The sequence below is a fragment of the Bubalus kerabau genome, chromosome 10, assembly GCF_029407905.1.
Source record: "Bubalus kerabau isolate K-KA32 ecotype Philippines breed swamp buffalo chromosome 10, PCC_UOA_SB_1v2, whole genome shotgun sequence".
In the NCBI taxonomy this organism is placed as follows: Eukaryota; Metazoa; Chordata; class Mammalia; order Artiodactyla; family Bovidae; genus Bubalus; species Bubalus kerabau.
This window is the reverse complement of record NC_073633.1, coordinates 56,165,666-56,192,978: the sequence shown is the minus strand read 5'-3', so window position 1 is coordinate 56,192,978 and position 27,313 is coordinate 56,165,666. Positions and strand designations below refer to the sequence as shown.

General features: G+C 34.9%; 1 protein-coding gene across 8 annotated transcripts in view; it reads left to right on the top strand.

Moving 5' to 3' along the window:
- The window catches only part of RNF111 (ring finger protein 111), a 90,855-nt gene extending 64,734 nt beyond the window's left edge, over window positions 1-26,121 (top strand). For 3 of the 8 annotated variants that reach the window (XM_055537800.1, XM_055537801.1, XM_055537802.1), the window contains exons 6-14: window positions 3,721-4,040; window positions 7,879-8,140; window positions 12,878-13,226; window positions 14,624-14,776; window positions 15,997-16,123; window positions 20,170-20,262; window positions 21,501-21,596; window positions 22,626-22,753; window positions 24,467-26,121. In XM_055537800.1, the coding sequence (XP_055393775.1) occupies window positions 3,721-4,040; window positions 7,879-8,140; window positions 12,878-13,226; window positions 14,624-14,776; window positions 15,997-16,123; window positions 20,170-20,262; window positions 21,501-21,596; window positions 22,626-22,753; window positions 24,467-24,584 (1,646 nt within the window). In that variant the 3' untranslated portion in view covers window positions 24,585-26,121. The remainder of the gene's footprint in view (window positions 1-3,720; window positions 4,041-7,878; window positions 8,141-12,877; window positions 13,227-14,623; window positions 14,777-15,996; window positions 16,124-20,169; window positions 20,263-21,500; window positions 21,597-22,625; window positions 22,754-24,466) is intronic. The other 5 variants (XM_055537803.1, XM_055537807.1, XM_055537810.1 and 2 more) reach the window with 5 other exon arrangements.
- Window positions 26,122-27,313: the final 1,192 nt, after the last annotated feature.

The following is a 27,313-nucleotide window of genomic DNA, read 5'->3' as shown; positions in this document are numbered from 1 at the left end:
GCACTGTTCTAGACACTGGGAACACAACATAAAAAGAGCTAACAGTTGTAATGGATAATAATAGTTAACACCTGTTGAACTCATAATATTGGTTAATTATTTATTGTAGCTCTGACTTTTGTAATAACCCGTGAGACAGATTCTATGATTATTCTCATTTTGCAGGTGAAGTAACTTATCTAAGGTTATATGACAATAGAGCCAGAATTCAGACCTATGAAGTCTAGCTTGAATCCTGTATTCTTCGTTATGCCAGGATATCTCAACCTTGGTACTCTTGTCTTTGGGCTGGACAGTTCCTATTGGGGCAGGCAGGCTCTCCTGTGCATTGTAGGATATTTAGCATTATTCTTGGCTTCTACCCACTGAATAACCATTAGTGCCCCCTCCCCTCCAGTTGTGAGAGCCAAAAGTATCCGCACTTGTTGCTGGATACTCCTTGGGGGACAGTGTTGCTCTATACTGTACTAGAACCCAGTGCTTCTGTTACAGTACTGGTTGATTTCTTTTTAAATTTTCTCTGTGCTTGATGATGAGCTCCTTGAGGACCAAAGATCAAGTCTTCCCTTTTTTAGCACTAAGCTGCTCCCATACAGGCATGCCTCTTTTCCCTTGCGAGGTTAGCTTAAATTTAGCAAGTGCTTATTGATCTGCCTAGGCTGTAGCTTGTTTCTAGTTGCTAGAGATAAAACAACAAAAGCAGACAATATCCCTAAGTTATTTTAATGGTCAAGACTTTCCTTTTTACTGTTGTATTTTCCAGTATCTTTATTGATCCTTAGCCATGTTATTATTATATGTAAGACTTGCCAAATAAATGAATAAATGCATGAGTACATCTCCGTATTCTTCCTTGAATTACAGTAAAAGTACTTTAACCAGCCTGATGTCATTGTGATGTGGACTTAATTTCTCTGATGTAGATTTGTGATGATCTATTTTTAGTGGACACTCAGTAAGCTAATTTTAATTTTAAAAAAGGGCAGGGTTTATTTACTTAATTAGATATCTTTGTATTTCACTTTGCTCTGGCAATTTTCTTTGGTTATTAACTCTTGAACAACAGGAGATTCAGTTGTCTTTACTTTGGATTTCTACCTTGTTTGAGCAACAAAGAGCTTCTGGACTGTAGGAAAACAGATATTAATTTAATTGGAAATCAAAACTGTACCCTAAGAAGTAGAGCTATAAGGTCATTCCTCTTTTGAGGGGCATACTGTTAATCATTTAACCCCTTAAATATATATTCAGGCTTAAGGATATTATAGTTACTGTGCTTCCTCTTCTCTCACTCTGACCTTTGTTTTTGGAATAATCGAAGACCAAGGGGGCAAGTCATTTTTAAACAGATAAATGTTGTATCTATCACTTTGGTCATGCGGTCCCTAGATCTCTTGCTCTGGTTACAGGCTCATCTCCTGAGTCTTAGAGTTTCTGGATTTGTAAAATTAATGTGTCACAGTTGGAAGGAACTATGAAGGTCATTTAGTCCATCCACTGTATGGATTTAGTGTCCTAAAGGTTTTTGATTTTCTTTTCTGAAGTAACACATAATAAATGACATTTACTTGTGTAACATTTTGACATGCGGACTGAGATATAACCCCAGAAATGTTGTAGGAAGTGAAGATCCTATAATAATGATATTGCTATAAATATTACAGCCTATAGAAAATAGCTACTTTTGATTCAGCATAACTAAGATAGCTGTTGAAAATAGTCAGTTCCTAGTATGCCAGTTGTGATTCTATCCAGGTTACTCAAGAAATTTGAAATGCAAATGAATGAAAGGGATGTAGTTATCAAATTGACTTTGAATCTGCTATCACTTAGGTTTTAAAAGTGAACAACTTGTTGACTTATTATCTTTTTTGTTACAAACTACTTGTGGTATTTAACCTCTCAACTTATGATAACAAGGTAGTATTAATTCCAGGAGGCTACTAGAGATTAGTGTAATTCTTTTCTATCCGAGTTTACAGACTCCTGAATTCTGGTTCTCAGATTAAGAACCCATACAAAAGGGCTCAGGAAATTAGCCCAAATAGGTCAGAATAGGAACTTGAGGGGGAAATAAAATAATATTCAGAGATCTAGAATAGAGATACTGCCTAACAGGGTTTAGGAAGAGTTTAGGTTTGCCCAGAAGAGACTCAGCAACAGCAGAATAGGACATGTATAGGAGGGCAGACCCTGGAGAATTACAGGGAGGTGTACTGCAATCACACCCATCAGTCAGAGCCACCCAGATTCATTTATGTGAGTCTGTAAATTCCCTTCATTGTTTTAGCCAGTTTTGGTTGGATTTTTTGTATTGTTTGTAAATAGCTAGAAGATCCCTAATTGGTACATTGACCCAGAAGAGAATAGCTTTTTATTGTGAGCCAAATAGGAGTAGGGTATCCCTGGTATTGGTTATTCTAGAAATATGGCTGGAACACAGGTGTACTCTAGAATCCTAAGAATTCTGAGGAGATGCCTTATGAGTCATGTGGGGGAAAGGAAGGACAAAGCTTTGGGTTTTCTATTCCTCTAATTTTTATTTTTTAAGTAAAAAATGTATCTCCATTTTTATCTTTTTTTTAATTTGCACATATGTAGTTTGAGGAAAGGGTGCTGTTTCTTAGAGGAGTTTGAAACACTGGGATAAACCTTCTGGGGACACATTTGCTTTTCTTCTGGCTTGGAAGAATGTACCTTCAAAGTAACTCTGGGCATGCCACAGAGCATAATTAGGACTCAGATGTTTCGTACCTAGAAGATTATTATCTTTTCTAAGAACAACCATGCAAGATAGTTACTGCTACATTTAATAGGTGAGAAAGAGATTAAATAACTTTCTTAAGGTCACATTACTCAAATTAGGCTCAGGATTAGAATTTAAGCCTGTCTGACGCCATGCTTTTATCCCACTATTCAACTTTGAGTCACAAAATTATTACAAGAGACTTTTAATTTTCAACCAGGTAGAATCTTACCATTTCTTTTGTTCTGCTGGGTCTGAGGTTCGAGACCAGAGAAAGGGAAAAGACATTGGAAGTTAGTAAGACTTAGCCAGATATGCTGAGTTGGATGGTTATATCTTTAAGAAGTTAAGATTTTAAGAAGTATGACATAGTAATCTTCATTATATAGGAATGATTTATAGTATTAAGAGTATTTGTTGTATATAATGGAAGGACTCCCATGATACTTTGGAGTTTTTAAAATACAATTTAAAACTAATAATTTATTTTTAAAAACTAATAATTTATCATGACCTAGGAAAAGGTGATTTATTGCCATATTTAAACGTCATGATAAATATAAGCCTCTTGAAGCTTGGAAGAAAATCCCAGTGAAAACCACTGCCTAAAATTACAGGATATATATGTTAAGAATGTGAATATATCACATTATTATTTACAGATACTTGAATTCACTAATCACTTATTATTCACCTATTTATACACATGGTTGCTCAGATGGTAAAGAATCTGCCTGCAATGTAGGAGACCTGGATTGGTCCATGGGTCGGGAAGATTCCCTGGAGAAGGGAATGGCTACCTTACTCCATTCAGTATTCTTGCCTGGAGAATCCCATGGACAGAGAAGCCTGGTGGACTGCAGTCCATGGGGTTGTGAAGAGTCAGGCATGACTGAGCAGCTAAGCACACACACATATTTTTTACACAGTGATACTTGATCATTTAATTGATCTGTGCATTTTTTCATTTCAAGATGACTCGAGGAGAACTGCGTCTAATGCTGTAACAGAACCTGGCCCTCCTGCAATGCCTAGGTTACCTTCCTGCTGTCCCCAGCACTCGCCCTGTGGAGGGTCATCGCAGAATCACCATGCATTAGGACATCCACACACAAGTTGCTTTCAGCAGCATGGCCACCATTTTCAGCATCATCACCACCATCATCATACTCCCCACCCAGCTGTCCCAGTTTCTCCTTCCTTTAGTGATCCCACTTGTCCTGTGGAAAGACCTCCACAAGTACAACCACCTTGTGGAGCGAATAGTACTTCTAGTACCAGCTACCATGACCAGGTATGTGGAATTTGATGAGTTCTTCTTAATTTTTTAAAATTGCAGTTCCTTCCGGAGAAAAAAAATCTAATGATAAAGTTTATGTACCAAATAAGTCATTCTTTTTGCCCCTGCAAGAGTGGCGTGATTTAATGATATGCGATTTTTTTTTAATTAAGTATTTAGGATTTTCTCATGTTGTAAATGATTGCAACCAATTGAGGGGACCAGGGATGTGGATAATTGGATACTATTTTTTATTCTGGAATGTTTTTCAGTGTTTTTAGTTAAATATAAGTGAATTTAATGTTTAGGATTCCATTTCAAACAAAGGTGTTGAAACTGCAGTGTCAGCCTCATTCATGAGAAATTGGGGAATTCTCCCAGTTTTTTCCTCCTCTTCTGGAGCCTCCCGGTCATCTCCACTCATATAGAAATAAACAGACTTCTCAGCTGCAAAACCGTACAGGGAGGAACCTCCTGTTTCTCAGGAGCAGATTAGGTTTTTAGTTTCTGGGAAATTGAAATGTCAGCAAAAAAAATTATCAGTAATTTTTTTTTGCTAATTAAGTAAATTGGTTGATAGTGAGTACTTAAAATGTCAAATAATGTTAAATTCGTATTGGTGATCACATGGAGTAAATAAAGTGAGGTATTATGTGCTATTTTAACTTTTGCTGTGTTGTTTCTGTGTATAATTGTGATGTAAACCTGGGTGGTGCATACTTTAAAAAACAAAATGGGTAATATAAAATGGTAAGTGACACATGTGCTAAAAAAAAATGGGCTAGAAAAAGTTAAAGTGAAATTCAGAGTAACTGCTCCACTGTACCCTCTCCCCTTTCCTCAAGTACATTACTTGCTTCGTCTTTTAAATTTTTGATGCTTATCTCTTCTGCTTCTGACAAATTAAAATTAAGAAAGTGAAGTGTTCCTTTAAGAAGAAGAAACTAGCTGCTGATACAAAAAAAATTGAAAGGGTTTAGTAGGAAATGTGATTAAAGAGATTTTGGATGATGTTTTGGCTCTGGTAACAGCAGTTCTAAGTACTAACATCTGTTGGTTGACCACACCTGTTCTACCTTTTGGGCCTAAAAAAGCAACCTGAGTGACTTAACTATAGGTAGAATCTCTTTTATTGTTTTATGTCAAATATAGGTGTAACCTACTGATCTCTCTCTCTCTCTCTCAAGTGTTAGTTGCTCAGTTGTGTCCGACTCTTTGTGACCCTGTGGACTGTAGGCTGCCGGGCTTCTCTATCCACAGAATTCTCCAGGCAAGAATACTGGAGTGGGTTGCCATTTCCTTCTCCAGGAGATCTTCTCTAACATCTATCTCTAAGTATTTGAACTATACACAAACCTTGAGGAAAATCAGCAGGATCAGGCATTCAATAGTGATAATGGATATGAATCTAAAGAGTGAGGTTTTGGAGATATGAACAGTTTGAGATTCGTGTAGCTCTTTGTAGGACTCTGAAATTAACCACATGTACATGAGATAGCCTCATATAGTCTACATTTGAGACCTGTGTGGACATAGTAGGAAGCTGAGGAGAAGGAGATTGATCTTAGAATTTATAATTGTGTGGTGTCTCATGATTGTCAAACTGTAGATATGCAGAGAAAGATTGGGGAGGATTAGTCTTAACAACAGAGAAGTTTTAGTAGTCACTGACTCTATCATACTACTCCTCTGGGTGTAGCTTTCTCTTTTGATAGAATAGTTTAATTAGTGTTATGCATTATTTATGATCTATGTAAAGGGCTTCCCTGATAGCCCAGTTGGTAAAGACTCTGCCTGCAGTGCTGGAGATCCTGGTTTGATTCCTGCGTTGGGGACATCTGCAGGAAAAGGGATAGCTTACCCACTCCAGCATTCTTGGGCTTCCCTTGTGGCTCAGCTGGTAAAGAATCAACTTGCAGTGCAGGAGACCTGGGTTCAATCCCTGGGTTGGGAAGATCCTCTGGAGAAGGGAAAGGCTACCTACTCCAGTATTCTGGCTGGAGAATTCCATGGACTGTGGGGTTGCAAAGAGTTGGACACGACTTAGCAACTTTCACTTTCACTTTCCCTGGTGGCTTAGTGGTAAAGATGCCTGCAATGCAAGAGATCAAGATTCAGTCCCTGAGTCAGGAAGATCCCCTGGAGAAAGAAATGGCAACCTACCCCAGTATTCTTGCCTGGAAAATCCAATTGACAGAGGAGCCTGGTGGGCTACAGTCCATGGGGTTGCAAGAGAATCAGATAGGACTTAGTGACTGAACAACAAAAAAGTAGTATTTGCTATTTCTGTACCATCTTGCTTAAGCCCTCTTTTCCTTCTAGAATAAGAATTGAGTGAACTCTTGGAATTGTGAAGAAGAGGGTTCTGTCTGTTGGTTTTTTCCCCCTTTTTATTCTCTACTGTTAACTTTACCCTCGGTTGCTTCTAGGAGGACCTTCACCCTACCTTACTCAATCTTTGGGAGTTTTCTTAATCACTGGAGAAGAAGATAGGAAATTTGCTCACCTTCATAGTATGTTAATATTCCAGTCCATTTGCCAAATTTTAACCTAAATAGGAAATACACAAAGGATTTGAGTCATCAGTAATAATTCACAATCTTAAAATATTGCTCCTAAACCTTATTTGTCCAAATTAGAAGCTGATACTGTATTTGCCAACTCAGAAGAAAGACATCAGACATTTACTTAATTGATTGTAGACACGTAATATACAAGAGGAAAGTAGTTCTATTGTCCTTCCCTGATTCTGTACTGTCCTCCTCCTTCCCTTTTAATATCCAGAGTTTCTTACGTTTCTATTATCCTCTGAACAGGGTGGCCATTGAAACCACAAAGACTACTCTGTCTCTAAAAATAATAATAATAAAATAAATTTTTAAAATATACTAAGACCGCTATGGTTCCTCACTGGACTGAGTGACCTGGGCCTCTAATAAATGCATTACCCTAGCTTTCCTCACCTCTAGCCCCTCAGATTTCAGTAGTGAACAATCCCTACATATGATTCCATATATAACATCTTCATTTTCTTTAATCACATTTTAAAAATTGGCAGCTGTACTGAACACTAAGCAAAGGCTTATACTTAAAATACTTAAGAATATAAAGAAGCAATTCTGTTTCTGTTATCTGCTCTAGAGTAGAAGGTAAAGTGTTTTCCTTAGGACTTTTCAAAGTGCTGTAGTAGGGATGGAATTTAGACTCTTTAATTTTTCAACTTGGTAAATTATCCTTCCCTAAAATTATCTTACTAATAAAAGTAATGGTGGTTTAATTTTTTTTAAGTGAAAAAGTTGTGAGGCAAAGCTAACTAATGGCTTTAGCTTGAATAATCTTAGACCCTTTGTTGTCTTGGATAATGTTTTCACTATTTGAGTTTTAGTTAAATCCTTGCTGTGTACAGTTTAAAAACGACAGATTTTTACCTGAACCCTTAAGTGTTTTCAGTGGCATGATTATATGTTTTCTGAAGGAGTCCTAAATTACCAGTCAGAGTTTTTTGGTGTAAAGGAGGATATCAAAGTATGATTTAAAAGTTTTTCTCTTAAGACCTAGTATATGGAAGATAAATAGATCTTAAAATAATACATTAACTTTTGTTCAAGCACTATCACATGCTTGGTTATTTAAAATTGATTATAGTTTTTAAATGGATAAGCACTATAATTTTTACAATCCAAGATACGCATAGTATTTTTTGGTACTCAGTAGGTCTTCACACACAAAATTTTACCAGTTTCAAATTTATTGATTCTATTTTTCTACATTACATTGAGTACTTTTACAGTAAACCATAAACAATGTTTTGACCAAATTTTAGAAAGATAAAACATAGTTCCTCTTTATACAGCAGGCATTGCCAGTAGACCTGAGCAGCAGTGGTATCAGAAGTCATGGAAGTGCTGGTTTTCATGGAGCATCTGCATTTGACCCCTGCTGTCCTGTTTCTTCTTCCCGAGCTGCAATCTTTGGCCATCAGGCTGCTGCTGCCGCTGCCCCGAGTCAGCCATTATCAATAGATGGTTATGGATCAAGCATGGTTGCCCAGCCCCAGCCCCAGCCCCCTCCACAAGCCTCTCTGTCATCTTGTCGACATTATATGCCACCTCCTTGTAAGTATAAATTTAATAGGCAAAGAACTTAGAGGCACATAAATGAAGCATTGTACTCTCCTCCATTTAATAATCTTTCAGTAATTCTAATTTATAAATTTCTAGTATTTCCTTGACCTAAAAGTGGAGTGTATTTTTCCCATTTCATCCTTCCTTCACCTCATATACCTAAAGCGGTCTTCTTAAGCAAAAACGGCAGATGTTGTTTTAAAAGGTCTGGGAAAATAATAAAAAGTATCATATTTGTCTAATTTACATTTTAACATTTATGTTTTAATATCTATTAGAAGTACATTGAAGGGCACTTTAGATTCCTATAAAAGGAAATTTTAAGGAATTTATATTTACCCTTTAGTATTAAAAAGAAATTGGAAGGTTTAGTAGTTGTTTCTATGCATAGGAAAAGTAAACTTTTAAGAATTCTGAAACTTAACTGAGATATAGGAGAAAATTCCTTGACAGAAAGCCAATTGTAAAAAGGTTATCTGTACTCTTTTTGTGCAGGCAATTAAAATAGAATCAAATATGACTTTTCTAAGAAATTGAAATCTATAAGATACAAGAAATGAGAAATAACCTTAGGCTGTGTATTTATTGCTTTGTTAAATCATAGGCTAATAATCAGATGGAAATGTATTAAATATTTTGATTTTTAAAAAAAGCACTGAAAATTCATGCCAGGAGTAAAGCAAAACATTGGCAAGGAAATTTGCTTTTGTCCTCTGATTACATATGAGGGATTAATGTTCAGTTATTTATCTTCTTACGATTCCAGTCCTATAATTTTAAAAATCTGTGTCCTGCATGTACAGCTAGAGTCAACCCAGAATTTGTACAGTGAAATCTGGTGATACATCATTTATCTTTTCAAGAGTGAAAGTTTTTGCAAAGCATTAACCAGTGGATGAATTCTGTGTGTAAACACTGGCAGGATGTGCAGGCTGTTCTGTAATAGTTGTTGATACTCATCTTTGATTTATCATCTTTTATTGGGAACTCAAAATGTGTGGTTTTCTCCCCCTCATCTTTAAAAATAATATACTGAAGCAATTTATAAATGTATCCTTTGCTTTTTTCTGTCCTAATCTAAAAAATTAATGTTTTCTTTTTATCATAAAAGTAACTTGTGTGCACCTTAAGAAATTCAAATCACAGAATAATATAAAATAAGAAGTTAAAAGTCCTTCTCCATTCTTCCCACTAATCCCGATACTTCAGTGGTAGCAACTGTTTATAGTTCATTATAAACCCTTTCAGAAATTTTCTTTCTCTTCACATGTTATTATTGACACATCTCTTATTATGACATATCTCTCCTTTTTTAAAAAAAATGGGATCATATCAAACATAGTATTTCCCTCTTTTTCATTATTTATTTTTATTTTTTGTTGTTTTTTGTTTTTTAATTTTATCTTATTTTTTTCATTATTTATTTTTAAAAAATTTAACAATATGTCTCAGATTTTTGTAATATATAAAATTCTAGCTCATTGTTTTTAATATCCTCATAATATTCCATTGTATATTGAATTAGTCCTCAGTTGATGAACATTTAAATTATTTGTAGTTTTCTACTAGTCTGTAGGGTAACTTCTAGGATTGAGATTGCTGGGTTAAAGTGACATGCTAAACTTTTAAGAAACAATATCAAGAACAATTTTTGTTTGTCTGTTTATTTTTACTGGCAAGAACACATAATACAGAGAAGAAGGGAAATGGTCTGTGGGAATGCAGAATATATCACCTTTATACAATGATTAGTAATTATTTTGTTTAGATAAACAGTGCATTATAATGATGGCTGAAGTTTTCACCACACACAAAAATTGGCAACTGTGTGAGGTGATGTATATGTTAATTAAACTGATTGTGGTAATCATTTCACATGGTATAATGTGTCAAATTATCATATTATATACTTCAGATATATTGTTTTAATTGTTAATTATACCTCAGTAAAGTTGAAAAATGATTAATGAAGCATTAAATAAATTGATTCATTCCAAAGCAAAACATTAGCATTTTGTGATATTTGTGAATATTATTTCTTGTATAATAATTTATAGAGTTAGAGAACCTTGCTGTGAAACTGGGCAAAATGCTCTAAATTTGAGGAAGAATAGTTAACAGTTAAGAGAACTTAGTGACTTCTTTTTTGATGACTAAGAAATGCTGAGCTTTGTGACTTCTTAGAGTAAAACACTGATTTGAAAATACAACTTTTAGAAAATTAGTTTAAAAATATGTCTCACAACTTAAATTGAGCTCAGTGAAAGTTTCCTTTAAATATATGCTAACAAGTTTTCCTTTGAAGTATGGCTGAATGAGTCTGTGGTTACCTTTCACCCCTGCTGCACAAATCAAAGCAATTAAAAATTGAAGGTAATCTTTCTGTAATGAAACTAGAGAAATGCTATGGCTCCATACCAGGCTACCAAGAAAATCTTACAAATAAAATGAAATTAGGGCTGAAATCCAGGGAGGAGACAAACTTACTTTTAGACCTCAAATTGATGCTTATCTCTTAAGAGTAAGAGAGAAAAGTATTCCTTTAAGGGACCTTTCAACAGTCATTTTGCAACATAAAGATTCAGATTGAAGAAATGGGTGAAACCATCTTTATAAAGGCTGATTTTCACGGTAAGTTGCTAGCAAATATGCCCTCTATTTAATATGTAGCACAGGAAAAATAGCATGGGGCAGGGAGAGAAGAGCAGTGGTGAAAATACATGTTTACAGGCGTGCCTGGGACTTGCAAGTTCCTTTCCTCTCTATAGTGCTCTATAACCATTAATGATGAAAGAAAACATGATTTATGTGTTTATAAATATATAATTTATACATTTGATTTTACAAAAGCAAAATACTTATGGCAGAGTAAAATTACCAGGAGACAATTTGGAAAAATGTTTGTACTACCTTATGACAAAGCTCCCATGTATACAAGGAATACTTATAAATCAATAAGAAAAAGGTGAATTATAACAGAATAGATAATTCTGGGAAGAAATATAATTGATTAATGAATATAAAATTTTTTTCTGATTAGCATGTAAAAAATGTGACAGTGTAATTAGTCAGGAACTCTCATGTACTGTTGATGGTAATTAATTATGGTAAACTTTTCGGAAAGATGTTTTGTCAACTAGTATCTGAATTTAGATCAAATGGCCAACATCCGCTGGATCCTAGAAAAAGCAAGGGAATTCGAGAAAAACATCTGCTTCATTGACTACACTAAAGCGACTGTGGATCACAACAAACTGTGAGAAGTTCTTAAAGAGATGGGAATACCAGACCACCTTACCTGCCACCTGAGAAACCTGTATGTAGATCAAGAAGCAACAGTTAGAACCTTACAAGGAACAACTGGTTCAAAATTGGGAAAGAAATACATCAAAGTTGTATATCATCACCTTGCTTATTTATATGCAGAGTATATCATGCAGAATGCTGGGCTGGATGAAGCACAAGCTGGAATCAAGATTGCTGAGAGAAATATCAATACCCTCAGATATGCAGGTGATACCACCCTATTGGTAGAAAGCAAAGAGGAACTAAAGAGCCTCTTGATGAAGGTGAAAGAGGAGAGTGAAAAAGCTGGCTTGAAACTCAGCATTCAGAAAACTAAGATCATGGTATCTGGTCACATCACTTCATGGAAATAGATGGGGGAAAAAATGGAAACAGTGACAGACTTTATTTATTTCCTTGGGCTCCAAAATTGCTGTGGATGGTGACTGCAGCCAAGGAATTAAAATCACTTACTCCTTGTAATAATAGCTATGACAAACCTAGATGGCATATTAAAAAGCAGAGACATCACTTTGCCAACAAAAGTCCATATAATCAAAGCTATGATTTTTCCAGTAGTCATGTATGAATATGAGAGTTGAACCATGAAGAAGGTTGAGCACTGAAGAATTGATGCTTTTGAACTTTGATGTTGGAGAAGATTCTGACAGCCCCTTGGACAGCAAGGATATCAAACCAGTCAGTCCTAAAGGAAATCAACCCTGAATATCATTGGAAGAACTGATGCTGAAGCTAAAGCTCAAATATTTTGGCCACCTGATGTGAAGAGCCAAATCATTGAAAAAGACCCTGATGCTGGGAAAGATTGAGGGCAAAAGGAGAAGGGTGTAACAGAGGATGAAATGGTTGAATGGCATCATCGACTCAGTGGACATGAGTTTCAGCAAACTCTGGGAGATAGTGAAGGACAAAGAAGACTGGCGTGCTGCAGTCCATGGAATAACAAAGAGTCGGGCATGATCAACAACAATAATCTGAATTTAAATTATTCTTTCAGACTCAGAACTGCTTATAGGAATTTATGCTATAGAAACTTTCTGTGAGAGGTGTGTATGAATGTGTGCCTTTGTGTTCAGACACTCGTGTACATGCATATATGAAAGAGAGCACAAGAGGAATTATACACAGAGATGTTTATTGCAGCTTTGGTTTGCTTCCAGTTTTTATCAATGGCGATTTCTTCAATAAATTTTGGTGCCTTCCTGTAATGAAATGCTGTGAATGAAGTAAAGCTATATATATTGACTTGAGAAGATACCTGTGATTACTCAAAGAAGAAAGCAGGTTGCCAAACAAGACTAAGCAGACTCAAGCATTGATAAAGTATTTATAAAATAAAAATACACTATGTTTGTAAAGTATAGCATGAATGTATTATGGCAATATATGTTTAACCTTGTGGTGCTTGTGCTTTTCTTACAGATGCTTCTTTGACAAGACCACTTCATCATCAAACCTCTGCCTGCCCCCACTCTCATGGAAACCCTCCTCCTCAGACTCAGCCTCCACCTCAAGTGGATTATGTTATTCCTCATCCTGTTCATGCTTTCCATTCTCAAATATCGTCTCATGCAACATCTCACCCCGTGGCACCCCCACCTCCAACTCATTTAGCCAGTACAGCTGCACCAATCCCTCAGCATCTTCCTCCCACACACCAGCCAATTTCACACCATATTCCAGCCACAGCACCTCCAGCGCAAAGACTGCATCCTCATGAAATGATGCAGAGGATGGAAGTTCAAAGAAGGAGAATGATGCAGCATCCAACGTATGTTTTACATTTTTAAAAAGATAATCATCCTTTATTCTTTTGTGTTCTATTTCCATTGGCTTTTAAAATTGTAAAGTCTTCAGAAGTGATATAGCTATACTTAATCCTCAGTTCACTAGGAAATTAATTTTTTACTAACCAGAATGTCTTATCCTGAGTTGTAGGTGCTGACATAAAAATTTTATAAAAGCTTATTTCATATGAAAAGACTATAAAAACAAAAAGAATTTTTTGTTTTCTTTGCAAAACTCAGGATCTGATGTTCTAATTTGGGGCAGTGTACTTTGTTGGTCTTATTCTGCTTGCCTATTAAAGTTATGCAGGAAAATGGCTACACTGGTTCATCTATATATTGTCTGTAGCTTCTTTTACACTACAAAAACCAAGTTGAGTAGTTACAACAGAAGCCATGTGGCCCATAGAGCAAGCAATATTAAGTACTTGGCCCTTACAGAATGTTTGCAGACTCTTGATATAATCAATAATCTGGCTCTTGTGTAACTTCTTTCTTTAGTTATATAATTTAAGGTTATATTTATAATCTGTGACTATTTCTGTCATTTTAATATAATGACTCTTTATATAGAAAGTTGCCAATTAATATTTTTATCTTCCAGTATCTAGAAAATTACTTGTTCTGAATCATTAAGGTTAAACATGAAAAATCTGTATATGTGTTTGAAACTAGTAGAAAATAAGAATTAGACTATAAAAATGAATCCCTAGAACTGTTTTTTCTCAAGTGCCATTCGTTTAGAACTTGATTATCATTTGCATTTGTAAATTTGACAGACTTTAGAAAGAGAAAATACAGTAAGCTGGACTGATGAATAAAGAGTGTGAATAGAAGTAATACCAGTTTCCCAGATGTGTTGACATGTATTTGCATGTGTTTGAAGAAAATGCACAGGTTAAATTTTTTTCCTTAGAAGTTTTTTTGTTTGTTTGTTTTTTACTTAGAAGTTTTATCCATTAAAATGAATGAATATTATTAAAGCAAAAAGATGAAGCAAGATAGTTTCCATTTCTTCTGTTTTATATGTTTATATAAAACAACTTCCTTGTGTCTATAGCATATGCCGGAGTATTAATTTTCAAAATTTTATTTTCATTTAGTTCCTGTTATTCTATTTAAAATATCTGCCATATAAAGATTATAAAGATACTGTTTTTTCCCTTGGATGATATTTGGATTGGAGACATTGAAATAAATGAGTAGTGAGAATTTGTGGGACTATGGTTTTTTGATTTATTGTTAATCATTAAGTTATTTTATATTGCATTTTATAGTTTATTGTTACAGAGTTAATTTCAAGACTATAGATGTTTATAATATTAATACTAGATTGTTTTTTTCTACATTAAGAAATAACCAATTATTCAATTATTTCCAGTGGTCTTTTTGTGTTCTGTGTTTCCAGGCGGGCACATGAACGCCCCCCACCCCATCCACATAGGATGCACCCAAATTATGGTCACGGGCATCATATTCATGTGCCTCAGACTATGTCCTCACATCCTCGACAGGCTCCGGAGAGATCTGCCTGGTCAGTATCTTATTTATTTCAGAGCTGTGATCAGTTTCTTGTGGTAGAAAAGGTTGGAAGAGATACTTTGTAGGGGAAGGGTAATGTGGGGACTTGCCTGGTGGTCCAGTGGCTGAGACTGGACTTTCAGTGCAGGGAGTCTGGGTTCGATCCCTGGTCAAGGAACTAGATCTCACATGCTTCAACTAAGAGTTCACATTCTGCGAGTAAAGATCCCACATGTCACAACAAGATTGAAGATCCTGAGTGTTGCAACTAAGACCTACCACAGCAAATAGCTAGATATATAAATTTTTATTTTAAGGATAATACAGAGAAACTGAATTCCAGCTTAGCTGTGGCTCACTGTCTCTGGGTGTGTCATAAGAGACTTGGGGAGGAAGGAGTAGCAACTTGAGTTCTAGGGCAGGGAACCCTGTCAAACTGGAGTAGAACTTTGTTGTTGTTGTTGTTTCTCAGAGATCGACCATCAAAGTAAAAACCCTAAATTTTTCATAACTTCTTTATCCAGCACCCCCACCTTTGTACTCACATTTGCTATACCTCCCTTAACCCCTGCTATTGACAAGGGAAATCCAGCCTGGATCCTCGAGGCTTGAGTTGTTTCCTAGAGAAATGGAGACAAATTTGCATTAATTTTCTTTCTGAATCTGTTGTCTGTAGGTAGTTATTGAGATCTTGATCCACAATGACTTTTCAGACAAAATATAAGATGAGAATAAATAAATGAAGATTTGATATTTACCAGTTTTACTTTCTAAAATGTTGTTTACCCTTGCTTTATAAGGTATAGAAATGTTTACTCTTCGAATTATCCTTGATGCCAACAATCCACAGGCACTATCCAACAAACAAAAGACCTGGAAGCAACATTCATATAAACCAAAAAAGTAAACTCAATTGTATATGCTTCTCATGAAAAATCAGACTTTTAGATTGGAAGGAACCTTAGGGCCACTCATTATATGTCCTTCCTTTGTAAGGCATGAAACTGGATACAAATGCCTTGTTGCTCATGGTCACAAAGTTGAACCTTTGAATTTTGGTTTCTAAGATGAACTTGAAATTATTAGGTATATCTTTTGGGCTAAATTATCTTTTTTACTCAGCTAAGATAAGAATCTTCAGATGACATTAAAAAATGTAAGCATACTCCTGCATTTCTGTTGATAATAGACACTGTAAGGATGTCTAACATTTAAACTGTTCTCTTTTGTCAGGGAACTGGGAATTGAAGCTGGAGTAACTGCAGCTACTTATACACCTGGAGCATTGCATCCTCACTTGGCCCATTACCATGCACCACCTCGGCTTCATCACTTGCAGTTAGGAGCTCTACCTTTAATGGTAAAATAGGAAGATTTCAAAATTCTGACATAGTTGCCTTCAAAAACTGTTCTTCCTTTTCTAAATTATTTTTTGGAAATATTTTTAATGTATTAGTTGTTAATAGGTGTTTGAGTAGAGGATTAGAATTATTATTAGATTTACAGTGTGCTATAAGAAGGTATTAGATACAGTAAAATATGTGTTTGTAATGTTACATATATTCTTCTTGATGTAAAAAATGACACTTTTTTCCTTTTATACGACATGATAATCTTTATCCACTTTTAGTGAGATATGTGCTTTATCATCATAAATGGTAATGGGTCTGTTCTGATGCATTCATACTTTATTTTCTGATCAGTAGAAAGACTATACTAATTCTCTGTAACTGATTTGAGCAGATTCAGATTTTGTTGATACCAGTTTGAGTTCTAAAGAGCAAATTCAGCAAAAATTGAGTTTGCTTTTCACATAATACATGTTGTGTAATAGAGAGAAGTGAGTAGTTTTGTAGGGGTAGAAGTATTTCAGAGAAGGTTTCCAAGTCATACATGCAACTTCTAAGCAAGCTTTGGAATTGAGAATGGTACTCTTAAAGTGGCTACATCATGCAAAGAGCTTTCAGATAGCATAAAAACAGGGAAATCCAAGTTGCTGTTTCTAGATCTTAGGGGTGAAGGTCACTCAGCAATGAAATATGTGCCCTGCCAAGAAACTAGAACTTAGGCTTCATTGAAAGAGGAATGTCTTGATCAGATTGTACCTAAATAGACCATCTCTTCAGTTGTGTGGAAAATAGGTTTCATGGTGTAAGCAAGGACACATTATAGTAGAAGAGATGAAAGTTGATGAATGCTTGAACAAGGGCAGTGGCAGTTGACCTGAAAATGATGGGCTCTGTTTGAGTAATATTTAAGATGATTCCCATATATCTAGCTTTGGTTGTTAGGTATATGGTGCTGCTGTTCACTAATTTGGAGAATATTAGATGAGGATTTAGGGAAGGGGTTGCTGCTGCTGCTAAGTTGCTTCAGTCGTGTCCGACTCTGTGCGACCCCACAGACGGCAGCCCACCAGGCTCCCCCATCCCTGGGATTCTCCAGGCAAGAACACTGGAGTGGGTTGCCACTTCCTTCTCCAATGCATGAAAATGAAAAGTGAAAGTGAAGTCACGCAGTCCTGTCTGACTCTTTGCGACCCCATGGACTGCAGCCTACCAGGCTCCTCTGTCCCTGGGATTTTCCAGGCAAGAGTACTGGAGTGGGGTGCCATTGCCTTCTCCGAGGGAAGGGGTTAAGTGAGTTAGATTTTGGACATACTGAATCTGAGATACATGTGTGTCAGGGTGGACTGTCCAGTAGGAAAGTTGGGTTTATGGTCTGGATCTCCAAAGAATAAACTGGTCTTTGAGTTAAAGAAGTTGTGATCTGTCAATATAAAATATTACATGTGTCACATGTCTGTCATATTACATGAATCCATAGAAGAGGATTAGATTTCTAAGAAAAATGTGCAAAGGTGATGAGAGATTGAAAGAACCTTGGCCAATAATAATACTGTATTTAAATGATAATACTGTATTTCAGGGCATCCTAGGTGGCTCAGTGGTAAGAGGAACCTGGCAGGCTACAGTCCATTTGGTCACAAAAGAGTCAGACACAACTTAGCAACTAAACAACAACAATAACTGTACTTCAAACAAATAATTCCAAGAATTGGCTAGGGTAATTGAGGAGAAACAAAGTTAGAATAATGTCAAAATAATATGGTCAGTAGTGTTTTATCACGAAAAAGTAAAGTTTGAAAAATGTTGAATGCATTTGGCATTAGAGTGGTTTTTGGCAGCTTTTGTCAAAGTGATTTCAGTAATGGTGAGGGAAGGAGGTTGGGGTGCCTCTTAGATCACAGTAAGGTAGGGAAAGTTAAAATATGTGGCGATTAAATACAAACTACTTGCCTTACAAACTTGGCTGTGAAGGGAAAGTGGGAAATAGCGTTGGCATTTGGTCCAGGACTGATTCTTCCTTGGTGGCTCAGATGGTAAAGAATCTGCCTGCAATGCCGGAGACCTAGGTTCGATCCCTGAGTAGGTACAATCCCCTGGAGAAAGGAATGGGTACCCACTCCAGTATTTTTGCCTGAAGAGTTCCATGAATAGAGGAGCCTGGCGGGCTCTAGTCCATGGGGTGGCAAAGAGTCGGACACGACTAAGTGACTAACACTCTCTCACTATTAGGATTAGAGAGAGAACCTGGGTTTGGAGAAACTTGAAGGTAATTTTAGGTTTAAGACAAAACAGTGGTAGCATTAGGGAGGACTTGTTTGAAGATATACAGGAAAAGGGTGGGTAGCAGTTAAGGATGGTCCAGGTTGGGGAAACAAGAGAAAAGGGGAGCAAATGATAGAGCTCACCTTTGGGTAAGAGAAAGAGGAAGCTTATCCCTAAAAGTTAGAGAAAGGAGGCTAGGGAGGGTTACAGGAGACGTGCAGGTTTAAGTAATTTGGAAGGCAGGAGTTCCTTTCTGATTTTTTCATTTCTCTTGGAGATGTGTAGGAAGATAGGTTATCTGCTTAGAGCTGGATACTATTGATCTTTATTATAAGGGAAGTTGCAGATACTTAAATAATAGACTATTTAAAGGGTAAACATTATTGCTTATTTTAAATTCTTTTCCATGTGTGAACTGTCTTTTAAAGCTGTAAAACATGCTAGAAGTGTATTATGATTTAGTAGAAGCCAAATAATTCTGGAGATTTGTTTATAAAAATGCAAGAATGGTCTTAGAATATCCCTTTCCTAACACTAGGGTCAGCTCTTGTTATTCATGGTAGTTAATGTACTATAGAGTTACTGTGAATGCTGACAAAATAGATAGTGAACCATTATTCCCAGGGTAAATACAGCCCTGGGTTATTGCAAGCTTCCAGTCCAACAACCAATGCATAACCTTGTTTTAATGTATTTTTCGGTCTAGAGACACCTTATTTGATATTTACTGTTGATTCATTGACATTGAGCACATGGCCACACTCATGACACCATAACTCATGCCTGAATGAAGCATATGTACACATATTTTCTCCATAAGGCACATCACAGCCTTCTTGTACTTAGGAACCCTAGCTAACAATTAAGCATTATGTTTGGGGATCAGTTTAAACAACAAAATGACCTATAAAAAGTACAAAAATGTGAAAAACATTTCACTTAATACATTGCAAAAAAGACACTTGTTTACAGTGTAAGAACTGAAACAAGTGGGCAGGGTCTTGTTCTTCCTCAGCTGGGAGCACATACTGGGTAACTCAGATTTTTTTGCTGCTCTGTGCAGGTCTATGAATGACTTGTGAGAGCACAACTATTGATTTTGGAGTTACAAACAAATTCTGTCAAGTAGGTGAGCTCACAAATAAGATTGTGAAGATTGACTTTAGCTAACAAAAAATTAGAAACTGTTAAAACTTTCACTAATAGAACCAAACCAGAAGAGCAGCCAAAGGTACCTTTGGCTATTTGGGAGTTAGAGAAAGGGAAATAAAACTTTTATCCTGAAATTAAATTTTGTTAGAAAATTTTATGCATTTCTATTTCTTAATACTGTATAATAAAGCTCTCTGAAATTGACCAGATCTTTTTTAATATAAATTTATTTATTTTAATTGGAGGCTAATTACTTTACAATATTGTATGAAATTGACCAGATCTTACGAAAAGTTTACTCTGTATATGTTTAGGCTACTAAGAGCATCATTCTTGGGTTTGAGTATTCTCTACTTAGGATTCTTTGTGCAAAATAAGTCAAGTAGAAGAGAATCTGTTATCTCATGGAACTGCTGTTTCTGTTTTTTTCCTTCTGATGATAATTTAAAAGTTATTATAAACGAGATCACTTTTGAAGAGGAGCCTGTTAACAGAATGCCTTTTTTGGAGTTATGTATACTTCCTGAAGTTGATTTTTTTGAGAAGCTAGATGAAGAAAATTGAGTATCTGAATTATTCAATGGTAGCAGTAAAACTTGAGCCTGTTCTTAATTCGTTTAGCTTACCTGTTCTCTTAAAATAGGTTCCTGACATGGCAGGCTATCCTCACATTCGTTACATTTCATCAGGCTTGGATGGAACATCATTCAGAGGTCCTTTCAGGGGCAATTTTGAGGTATGTAATAGCGTTAATGAAGATATTTGCCACAGTATCTGTAGTGCAAAAAGACAGTATGTGTAATATTAATAATTACAAGTATAGGATTGCTGCAGTGACTGAGGATCAAAAGGCAGTAACACATCTATATTGCTTCTAGGGATTATTATAGAAAGATTTATTAGTAATATTAATCTTAGCATCAGAAATTACCCAAATATTGAAGAAGAGTAATTGAAAATATCTAATAATAGAAGAACGTAGGAATTTATTAAATAAATATAAATATCAGATAAAGAACCATACCATTTAATGTGCGAGAAAAACCTTAATGCTTTTTTTTTTTTTTAATAAATGCAGTACGTGGAACTGTGCTCAATGTTTGTGGCAGCCTGGGTGGGAGGGGAGTGTGAGGGAGAATGGATACATGTATTGTATGCGCCAAGTCCCTTTGCTGTTCACTAGAAACTATCACAACATTGTTAATTGGCTCTACCCAATACAAAATAAGAAGTTTAAAAATTTTTAAATGAACTAGACGTATATGCTTTACTGAACCCAAGTGATGCTTGTAATACATTAGAATTTAGTAATAACATTTTTTCTATAAATTTACTCTTTGCAATATATCTGGGAAATAAGTACTATCAGTTTTTTGACTAGTACATTGTTTTTGATAGTTCTGATATTCTCATGGGTAGATGAATATAATTTATTTAACCATTCTTCTAGAAAAACATTTAGGTTTTTAAAATATTTTTTTCTACTATAATCAATGCCTAATGCTTTTTGACTAAGCATAGTTTTTAGAGAAGCATTGCTATAGAAAAAGAAACCTAAGTAATTCAGTTTTTTGCTAAATATCTTTGAATTTTCTGGAAGAACAGATCATTTAAATATGATTAAAGTTTTGTTTCTTCATGTCAGTTTGGAAGTTGGAGTCAAGAATTACTGTTTGACTTGTTTCCCTATTTTCCTGCAGTGACTTCATCTTCTAGATGCATACATGCTTGCTGACTTCTATAGGATCTGTGGCAACACGCTGCTCTAGTCTACAAAGATAACTTTGCCATACCACTTCAGTTAGCTGAAAAATAGTTACAAACAGCCATTCGCCTTACCATATATGGGTTTTTGAATACTCTGTTTACATTGCATGTTTATAAATATGGTACTTTATTGCTTTTACAATACTGACTGTGCTGTTCAAGGAATAATAATACTGGCTTTTAATACTAGTTCTTCTTCTTCTTCAGGAACTTATTCATTTAGAAGAAAGATTAGGAAATGTCAATCGTGGAGCATCCCAGGGGACAATTGAAAGATGTACATATCCACATAAATACAAAAAGGTAAGCATTTATTTTATGAAACATCTACATTATTGTTGAAATGCATAACATTCAATATCATGGACTTTTTTAAAGTTTATGGAGTCTATCAGCTACATTTTTAAATTATTAAAACAATATATGCATATGGTTAAAAAATCTAAAACTATAAATTGAAGTCTGTTACTTTAAAGATCCTAGTTTTCCTTCCCAGAAGAAAAATCATGCTTAAAGATTTCCTAGGTAATCTTCCAAGTATTTTTAATAATGTGCATATGTATATTTTTTTCTTCCGCTTTTAAAAATAACTCAAAGGAGAGAATATGCATACAGTTTTTGTCCATTTTCTTTTTATTCTATATCAGCACCTACAGATGGACCCGTATTCTTATTAATAGCTTATACAGAATTCCATCCTATAGTGGTACCATAATTTAGCTAGTCAGTTGTTTGGATGGGAACTTAATTGACCTACATTTCTTATATTCTGCCCTTATATTCCTTATGTAGTGTTACATCTAGAAGATGTGGAGTAGGCATGTTAAATAAATTTCTTTCAACAAACAATGTTCTATACTATAGAGACTAATGAAGTTTGAAAATGACTGTTCGTTGTATTTTTCACCCTTTTCCTAAGAGTATTAATGGGGTATTACCATTAAATGTAAGTCCTCTCAACTGTTTAAGCTAAATATTATAACTGGCATTCATTTTTGAACATTATCTGAAACATTTATTAATGAAACAAAGTTTATCTGACTGTGCCTCATGATGGGACAGAATAGTATATATGATCCTGATTATATATACTGGGTTAGAAATGATAGATTTCAGACTAATGAATATCTGTTACTTTTAATTTTGATGCTGATTATTTAAGGGTCTTACGAGAACACTTCATTGATAATAGTCACTTAATTCATCCTTTAATTCATGGCAGTTTTATCTGGGAAGTATGTTGTGGGTGAATGTATGGTTTTGTTTTGTTTTGTTTTTCAAATAAACACGAACTTTACTCAGTTGTTCAATAATGTCATCTCTACTAACAAGGTAACAACTGATTGGTTCTCACAGAGGAAACTGCACTGCAAACAAGATGGGGAAGAAGGGACTGAGGAAGACACAGAGGAAAAATGTACTATCTGTTTGTCTATTTTAGAGGAAGGTGAAGATGTGAGGTAACTAAACAGTAATTATCTAAAATTCATTGTCAAAACTGAACAAGAGATTTTATTTGAGGGAATTCTCTTGTTGCCCAGTAGTTAAGACTCTGCACTTTGAGCTGCTGAGGGTGCTGATTCAGTCCTCGGTCGGGGAACTAATCTCCCACAGACCTGCAACACAGCCAGAATAAGAGGAATTTTATTATAAAGCAGACCAGAAACCAAATAAAGATTACTCCTAGCGTACCCTGTTACCAGTCTCTGATATGTAGAATTGTCTTCTAATAGTGAATAAAACAGTGAAAAGATTAAGTTTCTGTATTAACATCAAAGAGAAATATACTACCTGTTTTAGGGCCATACCAAGACTTGGCCAGGGAGAGTTTGTGGTCAATATTGTCTTATCTGAATCTTATAGAACGGAGAACTTGAGAGATGAGAGACTTTGGAGGCCAAAACATGTATATTAATGTTTCTCCAAAGCTTAAAGAGAGGGATCCAGATTAGCTCCATGCAGTTTGTTTTACATCATCATTTATAAAGTGATCTTGTCCTAAAATTTCCTCTCAGTTTGTAGACTGTTTTCTTCTTGCAGCTATGTGATTTAGAAAATGTTATTATGCTAACCAAATACTTTAGACTTTTCTTTTTATAATCTGTTAAGTAACTGTTTTGTTCCTATTCTGTTTTTTCTAATGTAACATAATCCCATATGAAGCAAGTTCTATAACATATATAACAACTGTATCCTATTTCTTCAGTTGACTAAGAGAGAAAAAAAAGTTATAAACTTTTATTGTCTACTATATCACATAGAAGGTTGTTTGAACACTGTATTTCCAATGAAGATTTATAAATATAGATAATTGTTTTTTACAGTATTGACAATACTGTGCAGAGAGTAATTAGAACACCTCTTTTTAGCTAATTTTACAAAATATGAAATCTGAAATGTACAACAACTCAACAGTGGTGGAAGTTGAAATTGACACTTAAGTCAGTAACCTTTATTCTACCGTTAGGTTTGATATTAGCATGTTAGTGCATGGAAGCTTTATTTATTTCTCTATTTCTAATTGATAGTGTAGTGTACTAAAGCAAACATAGCTGTTTAATCTGCTTTTAAAAGACTAGTATAGTACGATAGAACATGAAAATGACCTCATGAAACAATATTAATAACCTTTAATCAATCATGTACTTTAATGTGTTAAAGAGATCCTCTAGACCGAATATAATATTCCTTAATTAGTATGATATGGCTGCTGTGTGTTTACAGAATTCTTTTGAGAGAGAATTAAGTGAGAATTTTTTGGGAAGTGCTTCATAAATACAGTGATTTGATATTAAAAATATATTTACAGTATTATGTTGTGGGGAACATATTGCCAACTCCAATACATTGGCAGCTCATGTATAGAAACAAAGCTGGAATAATTGTTACTGTAGTTGTTCTTAAAATTCTTGAGATCTTATATAATTTGATTCTTTAGCTGTGACAGTTAATTATCTTGGTCATTAATACATTACATTGCCCAAAGTATTAATTTAATGTAGGTATATAACCTTGAGTAGGGAGGGGTTTTTTTGTTTGTTTTTTTTTTAACAGAAGAGAAAATGTTTAGTACTTCAGAACATTACTGAAGTATTACATGTATCATTTGTTTAAATGCCACTGCACTTGTCATAAAATTAACTTTTGCTTTTTGTTTTGTTTACTTATAATAGACGCCTTCCCTGTATGCACCTTTTCCACCAAGTGTGTGTTGACCAGTGGTTGATCACCAATAAGAAGTGCCCCATTTGCAGAGTGGACATTGAGGCCCAGCTGCCAAGTGAAAGTTGACACCATGTTTCAGAACTCTTAACCCTCCCTCTCATTCCCACCCTCCTGGTACTGCAGTCAACCAAAGATGGCATGACTTACCTGCGCAGATTCGGAAGCCTTGAACTTAAGAGTGCTGGCTCTGCTACATGGTACAACTAATGCTAGGCCTACAGTTTATGTATACAGTTGATTTTGATGTATTTATAAAAGCTTTTTTTTTCTAGATTTGACATTTTTCCTGTATCATTTTACTGTATTTTTGCATGGTTCCTTGTATTGCATTTCTTTGCACATATTATGGGCTTGTGACCCTAAACTTGCAGGCAAGATTAGCTGCTTTAGTAAGTAGAATTTTGTGGTCTTTTTGTTTTTTACATAGTACCGGGTCTTGAGAATTATGAATTTTTTTATCCATTACTAACGTTTAATTTAATCAATCATGTACTTTAGTTTAATGTATAAAGATCCTCTAGAAAATGATAATATTGTGTATTAAGACATTCCTTAATTAGGACAAAATGGCTGCTGTATATTTACAATATGGAGTTCTGAGTTCAATACCATCCTTATTACCGGGAACAGAATACAAACCATTTTCAATCAGATGCAGGTGGTACTCACATCACCAGAGTGATCAATAGAATTCTTCTTGGTGTATCCTTTTCCTTTTAGCACAATGCAGATAGAGTTGAATATTAATACCATACATTTAGACTGCTGTTCCTATTGTATTTATCTTTTTCCTCCATCGTTTAGAACTTTATTTCCCAGATTCAATTTTTGCTGCTGTGAAACAGCTCTGATGAACACTAAATATTAATTTCAATTAGCTGGATTGTATATACTTGCAGATTTAACAAAATTTTAGGGAAATTGAAGAAGACATGTAGAATTTCATTCAGTCTTCTGCTAAGCACGCATAGTAAAGATATCTGCTTACATTGATTTTTGTAAACACATTTAGTCAGGATTTAGAATTGCAGTCATCGGCAGGTATCTAGGCATTCATAGAACTTCTAAAGGTCCCAGAATCACTTTTAAAGGGATTTTTATTAGTTTAAAGATAAATAAAGTCAGCTGAATCTACATGTCTCTTGTTTTATTTCTCTTTAAGCTTGAAAACAGTAAATCTGCAGATACTGTGAGGCACAAATTATACTGTCAACCTACTGTTGCTCTGGTTTTAGACTCCCACTTCATACATTACCAAGAGTCGATCACTGATTTAAAATTTTTAATTTCTATAGTTAAGATTTACTGCATAATATAGAATATTAAAGTTAAGTTAATGTACTAACATTTCTCTTTTGGAGAAAGTTTTAATCCACTTCAGGATGCATATTATCAAGATACTTTCATATACAGGATAGCCTAATTTTATTTGTCTAAATATGCTTAATATGCCCCAGATTGCAAATGCATCAGTCAGTAACATCACTGTCTGTATGTGGAAGACATGTTCCCATGGATCATATGTGAAGATGTCGATAAGCTTGCATTAAGCCACCTGCTTTGTAAGTGGATTGATTAATAAATAACTTATATTTCTATTGTCTTTGTGTTTCATAATTCATTTTTATAAAACTGCCTACATTGAACATTATGGGATTCAAAAACAGTGATCTCACTCAGGTTGACATTTGCCTAATTTTGTTTGTATTCACTCAGTTATGGCTACTTGCCCTTTTTTTTGTATTAGTAAATGTTACACTGAGTAATTGTCAATATCAACATGCTTCAGCATGGTATGTGTTAGAGATCATGGGTGGATTATGGTTAAGAAAATTGGATATAAAATAATACAATTAATAAGAATACTAGCAGCAGTTGTAGAAGGATTGTGGGAGGGGTGGCAAGACAGAATGAGAGAGAGAAAGAGAGACTTTGCCATCTTACTGGGGAGAAGAGCTAGTAGCCCATATTCTGGTAGCCTAGATGTAGGACTTTACCACTGGAAAACCCATGGTCCGGGCCAAGGGATAAGATGGGGAGAAATCTATACAACAGAGTCCTCTTGATGCTCCCCAAAACACAAATACATATAGATTTCTCTATTTTTTATATTACATCAGATTTAGATGCACAATTACATTGTTGATTTGTTTAACATTTGCTACTGATTTTTAAAAATATAGACTATCATTACTTTAAAATTGACTTTATGTGAGTATTTGTGGCATATACCTGAACTATGTAGGAGCTTATTAAGCTACTACAGTTAGTTGCAGGAAAATGTGATTAGTGTTGAACCAAATATGGAAGGAAATTTTTAGTATTTTACCTTGTGCTTTGTTTTGGTGTCTTCCATATCCTGCTACATTTTATGTCAAAGTGAAACTTTCAGTGATAGCTATCCAAATTCTTTAAAACTAAAATTCTTTTGTCAGCAAATCTAATATTCATTTTTCTCAATATCGAAGTGATAAAGTGATACTTGAAGCATTTTTCTTATCTGGTGATTTTTAGCTGCTAGCGTGTTTCATCATTTGAATCATAACAATTTGACAGGGAACTAGCTCTGTTTTAAAAATGCTATTAACATCTGTAACAGATTAAAATGTTGACTCTGTGGACATTTCATTATTAGTTTTTCATAAATGAGAATAACTTAGTTTTGTAGAAAATGCATCTTGATTTTTTTTTAATTTTTATTTTATATTGAAGTATGGTTGATTTTCAGTGTTTTGTTAGTTTCAGGTGTACAGCAAAGTGATTCAGTTATGTGTATTACATGTATCTATTCTTTT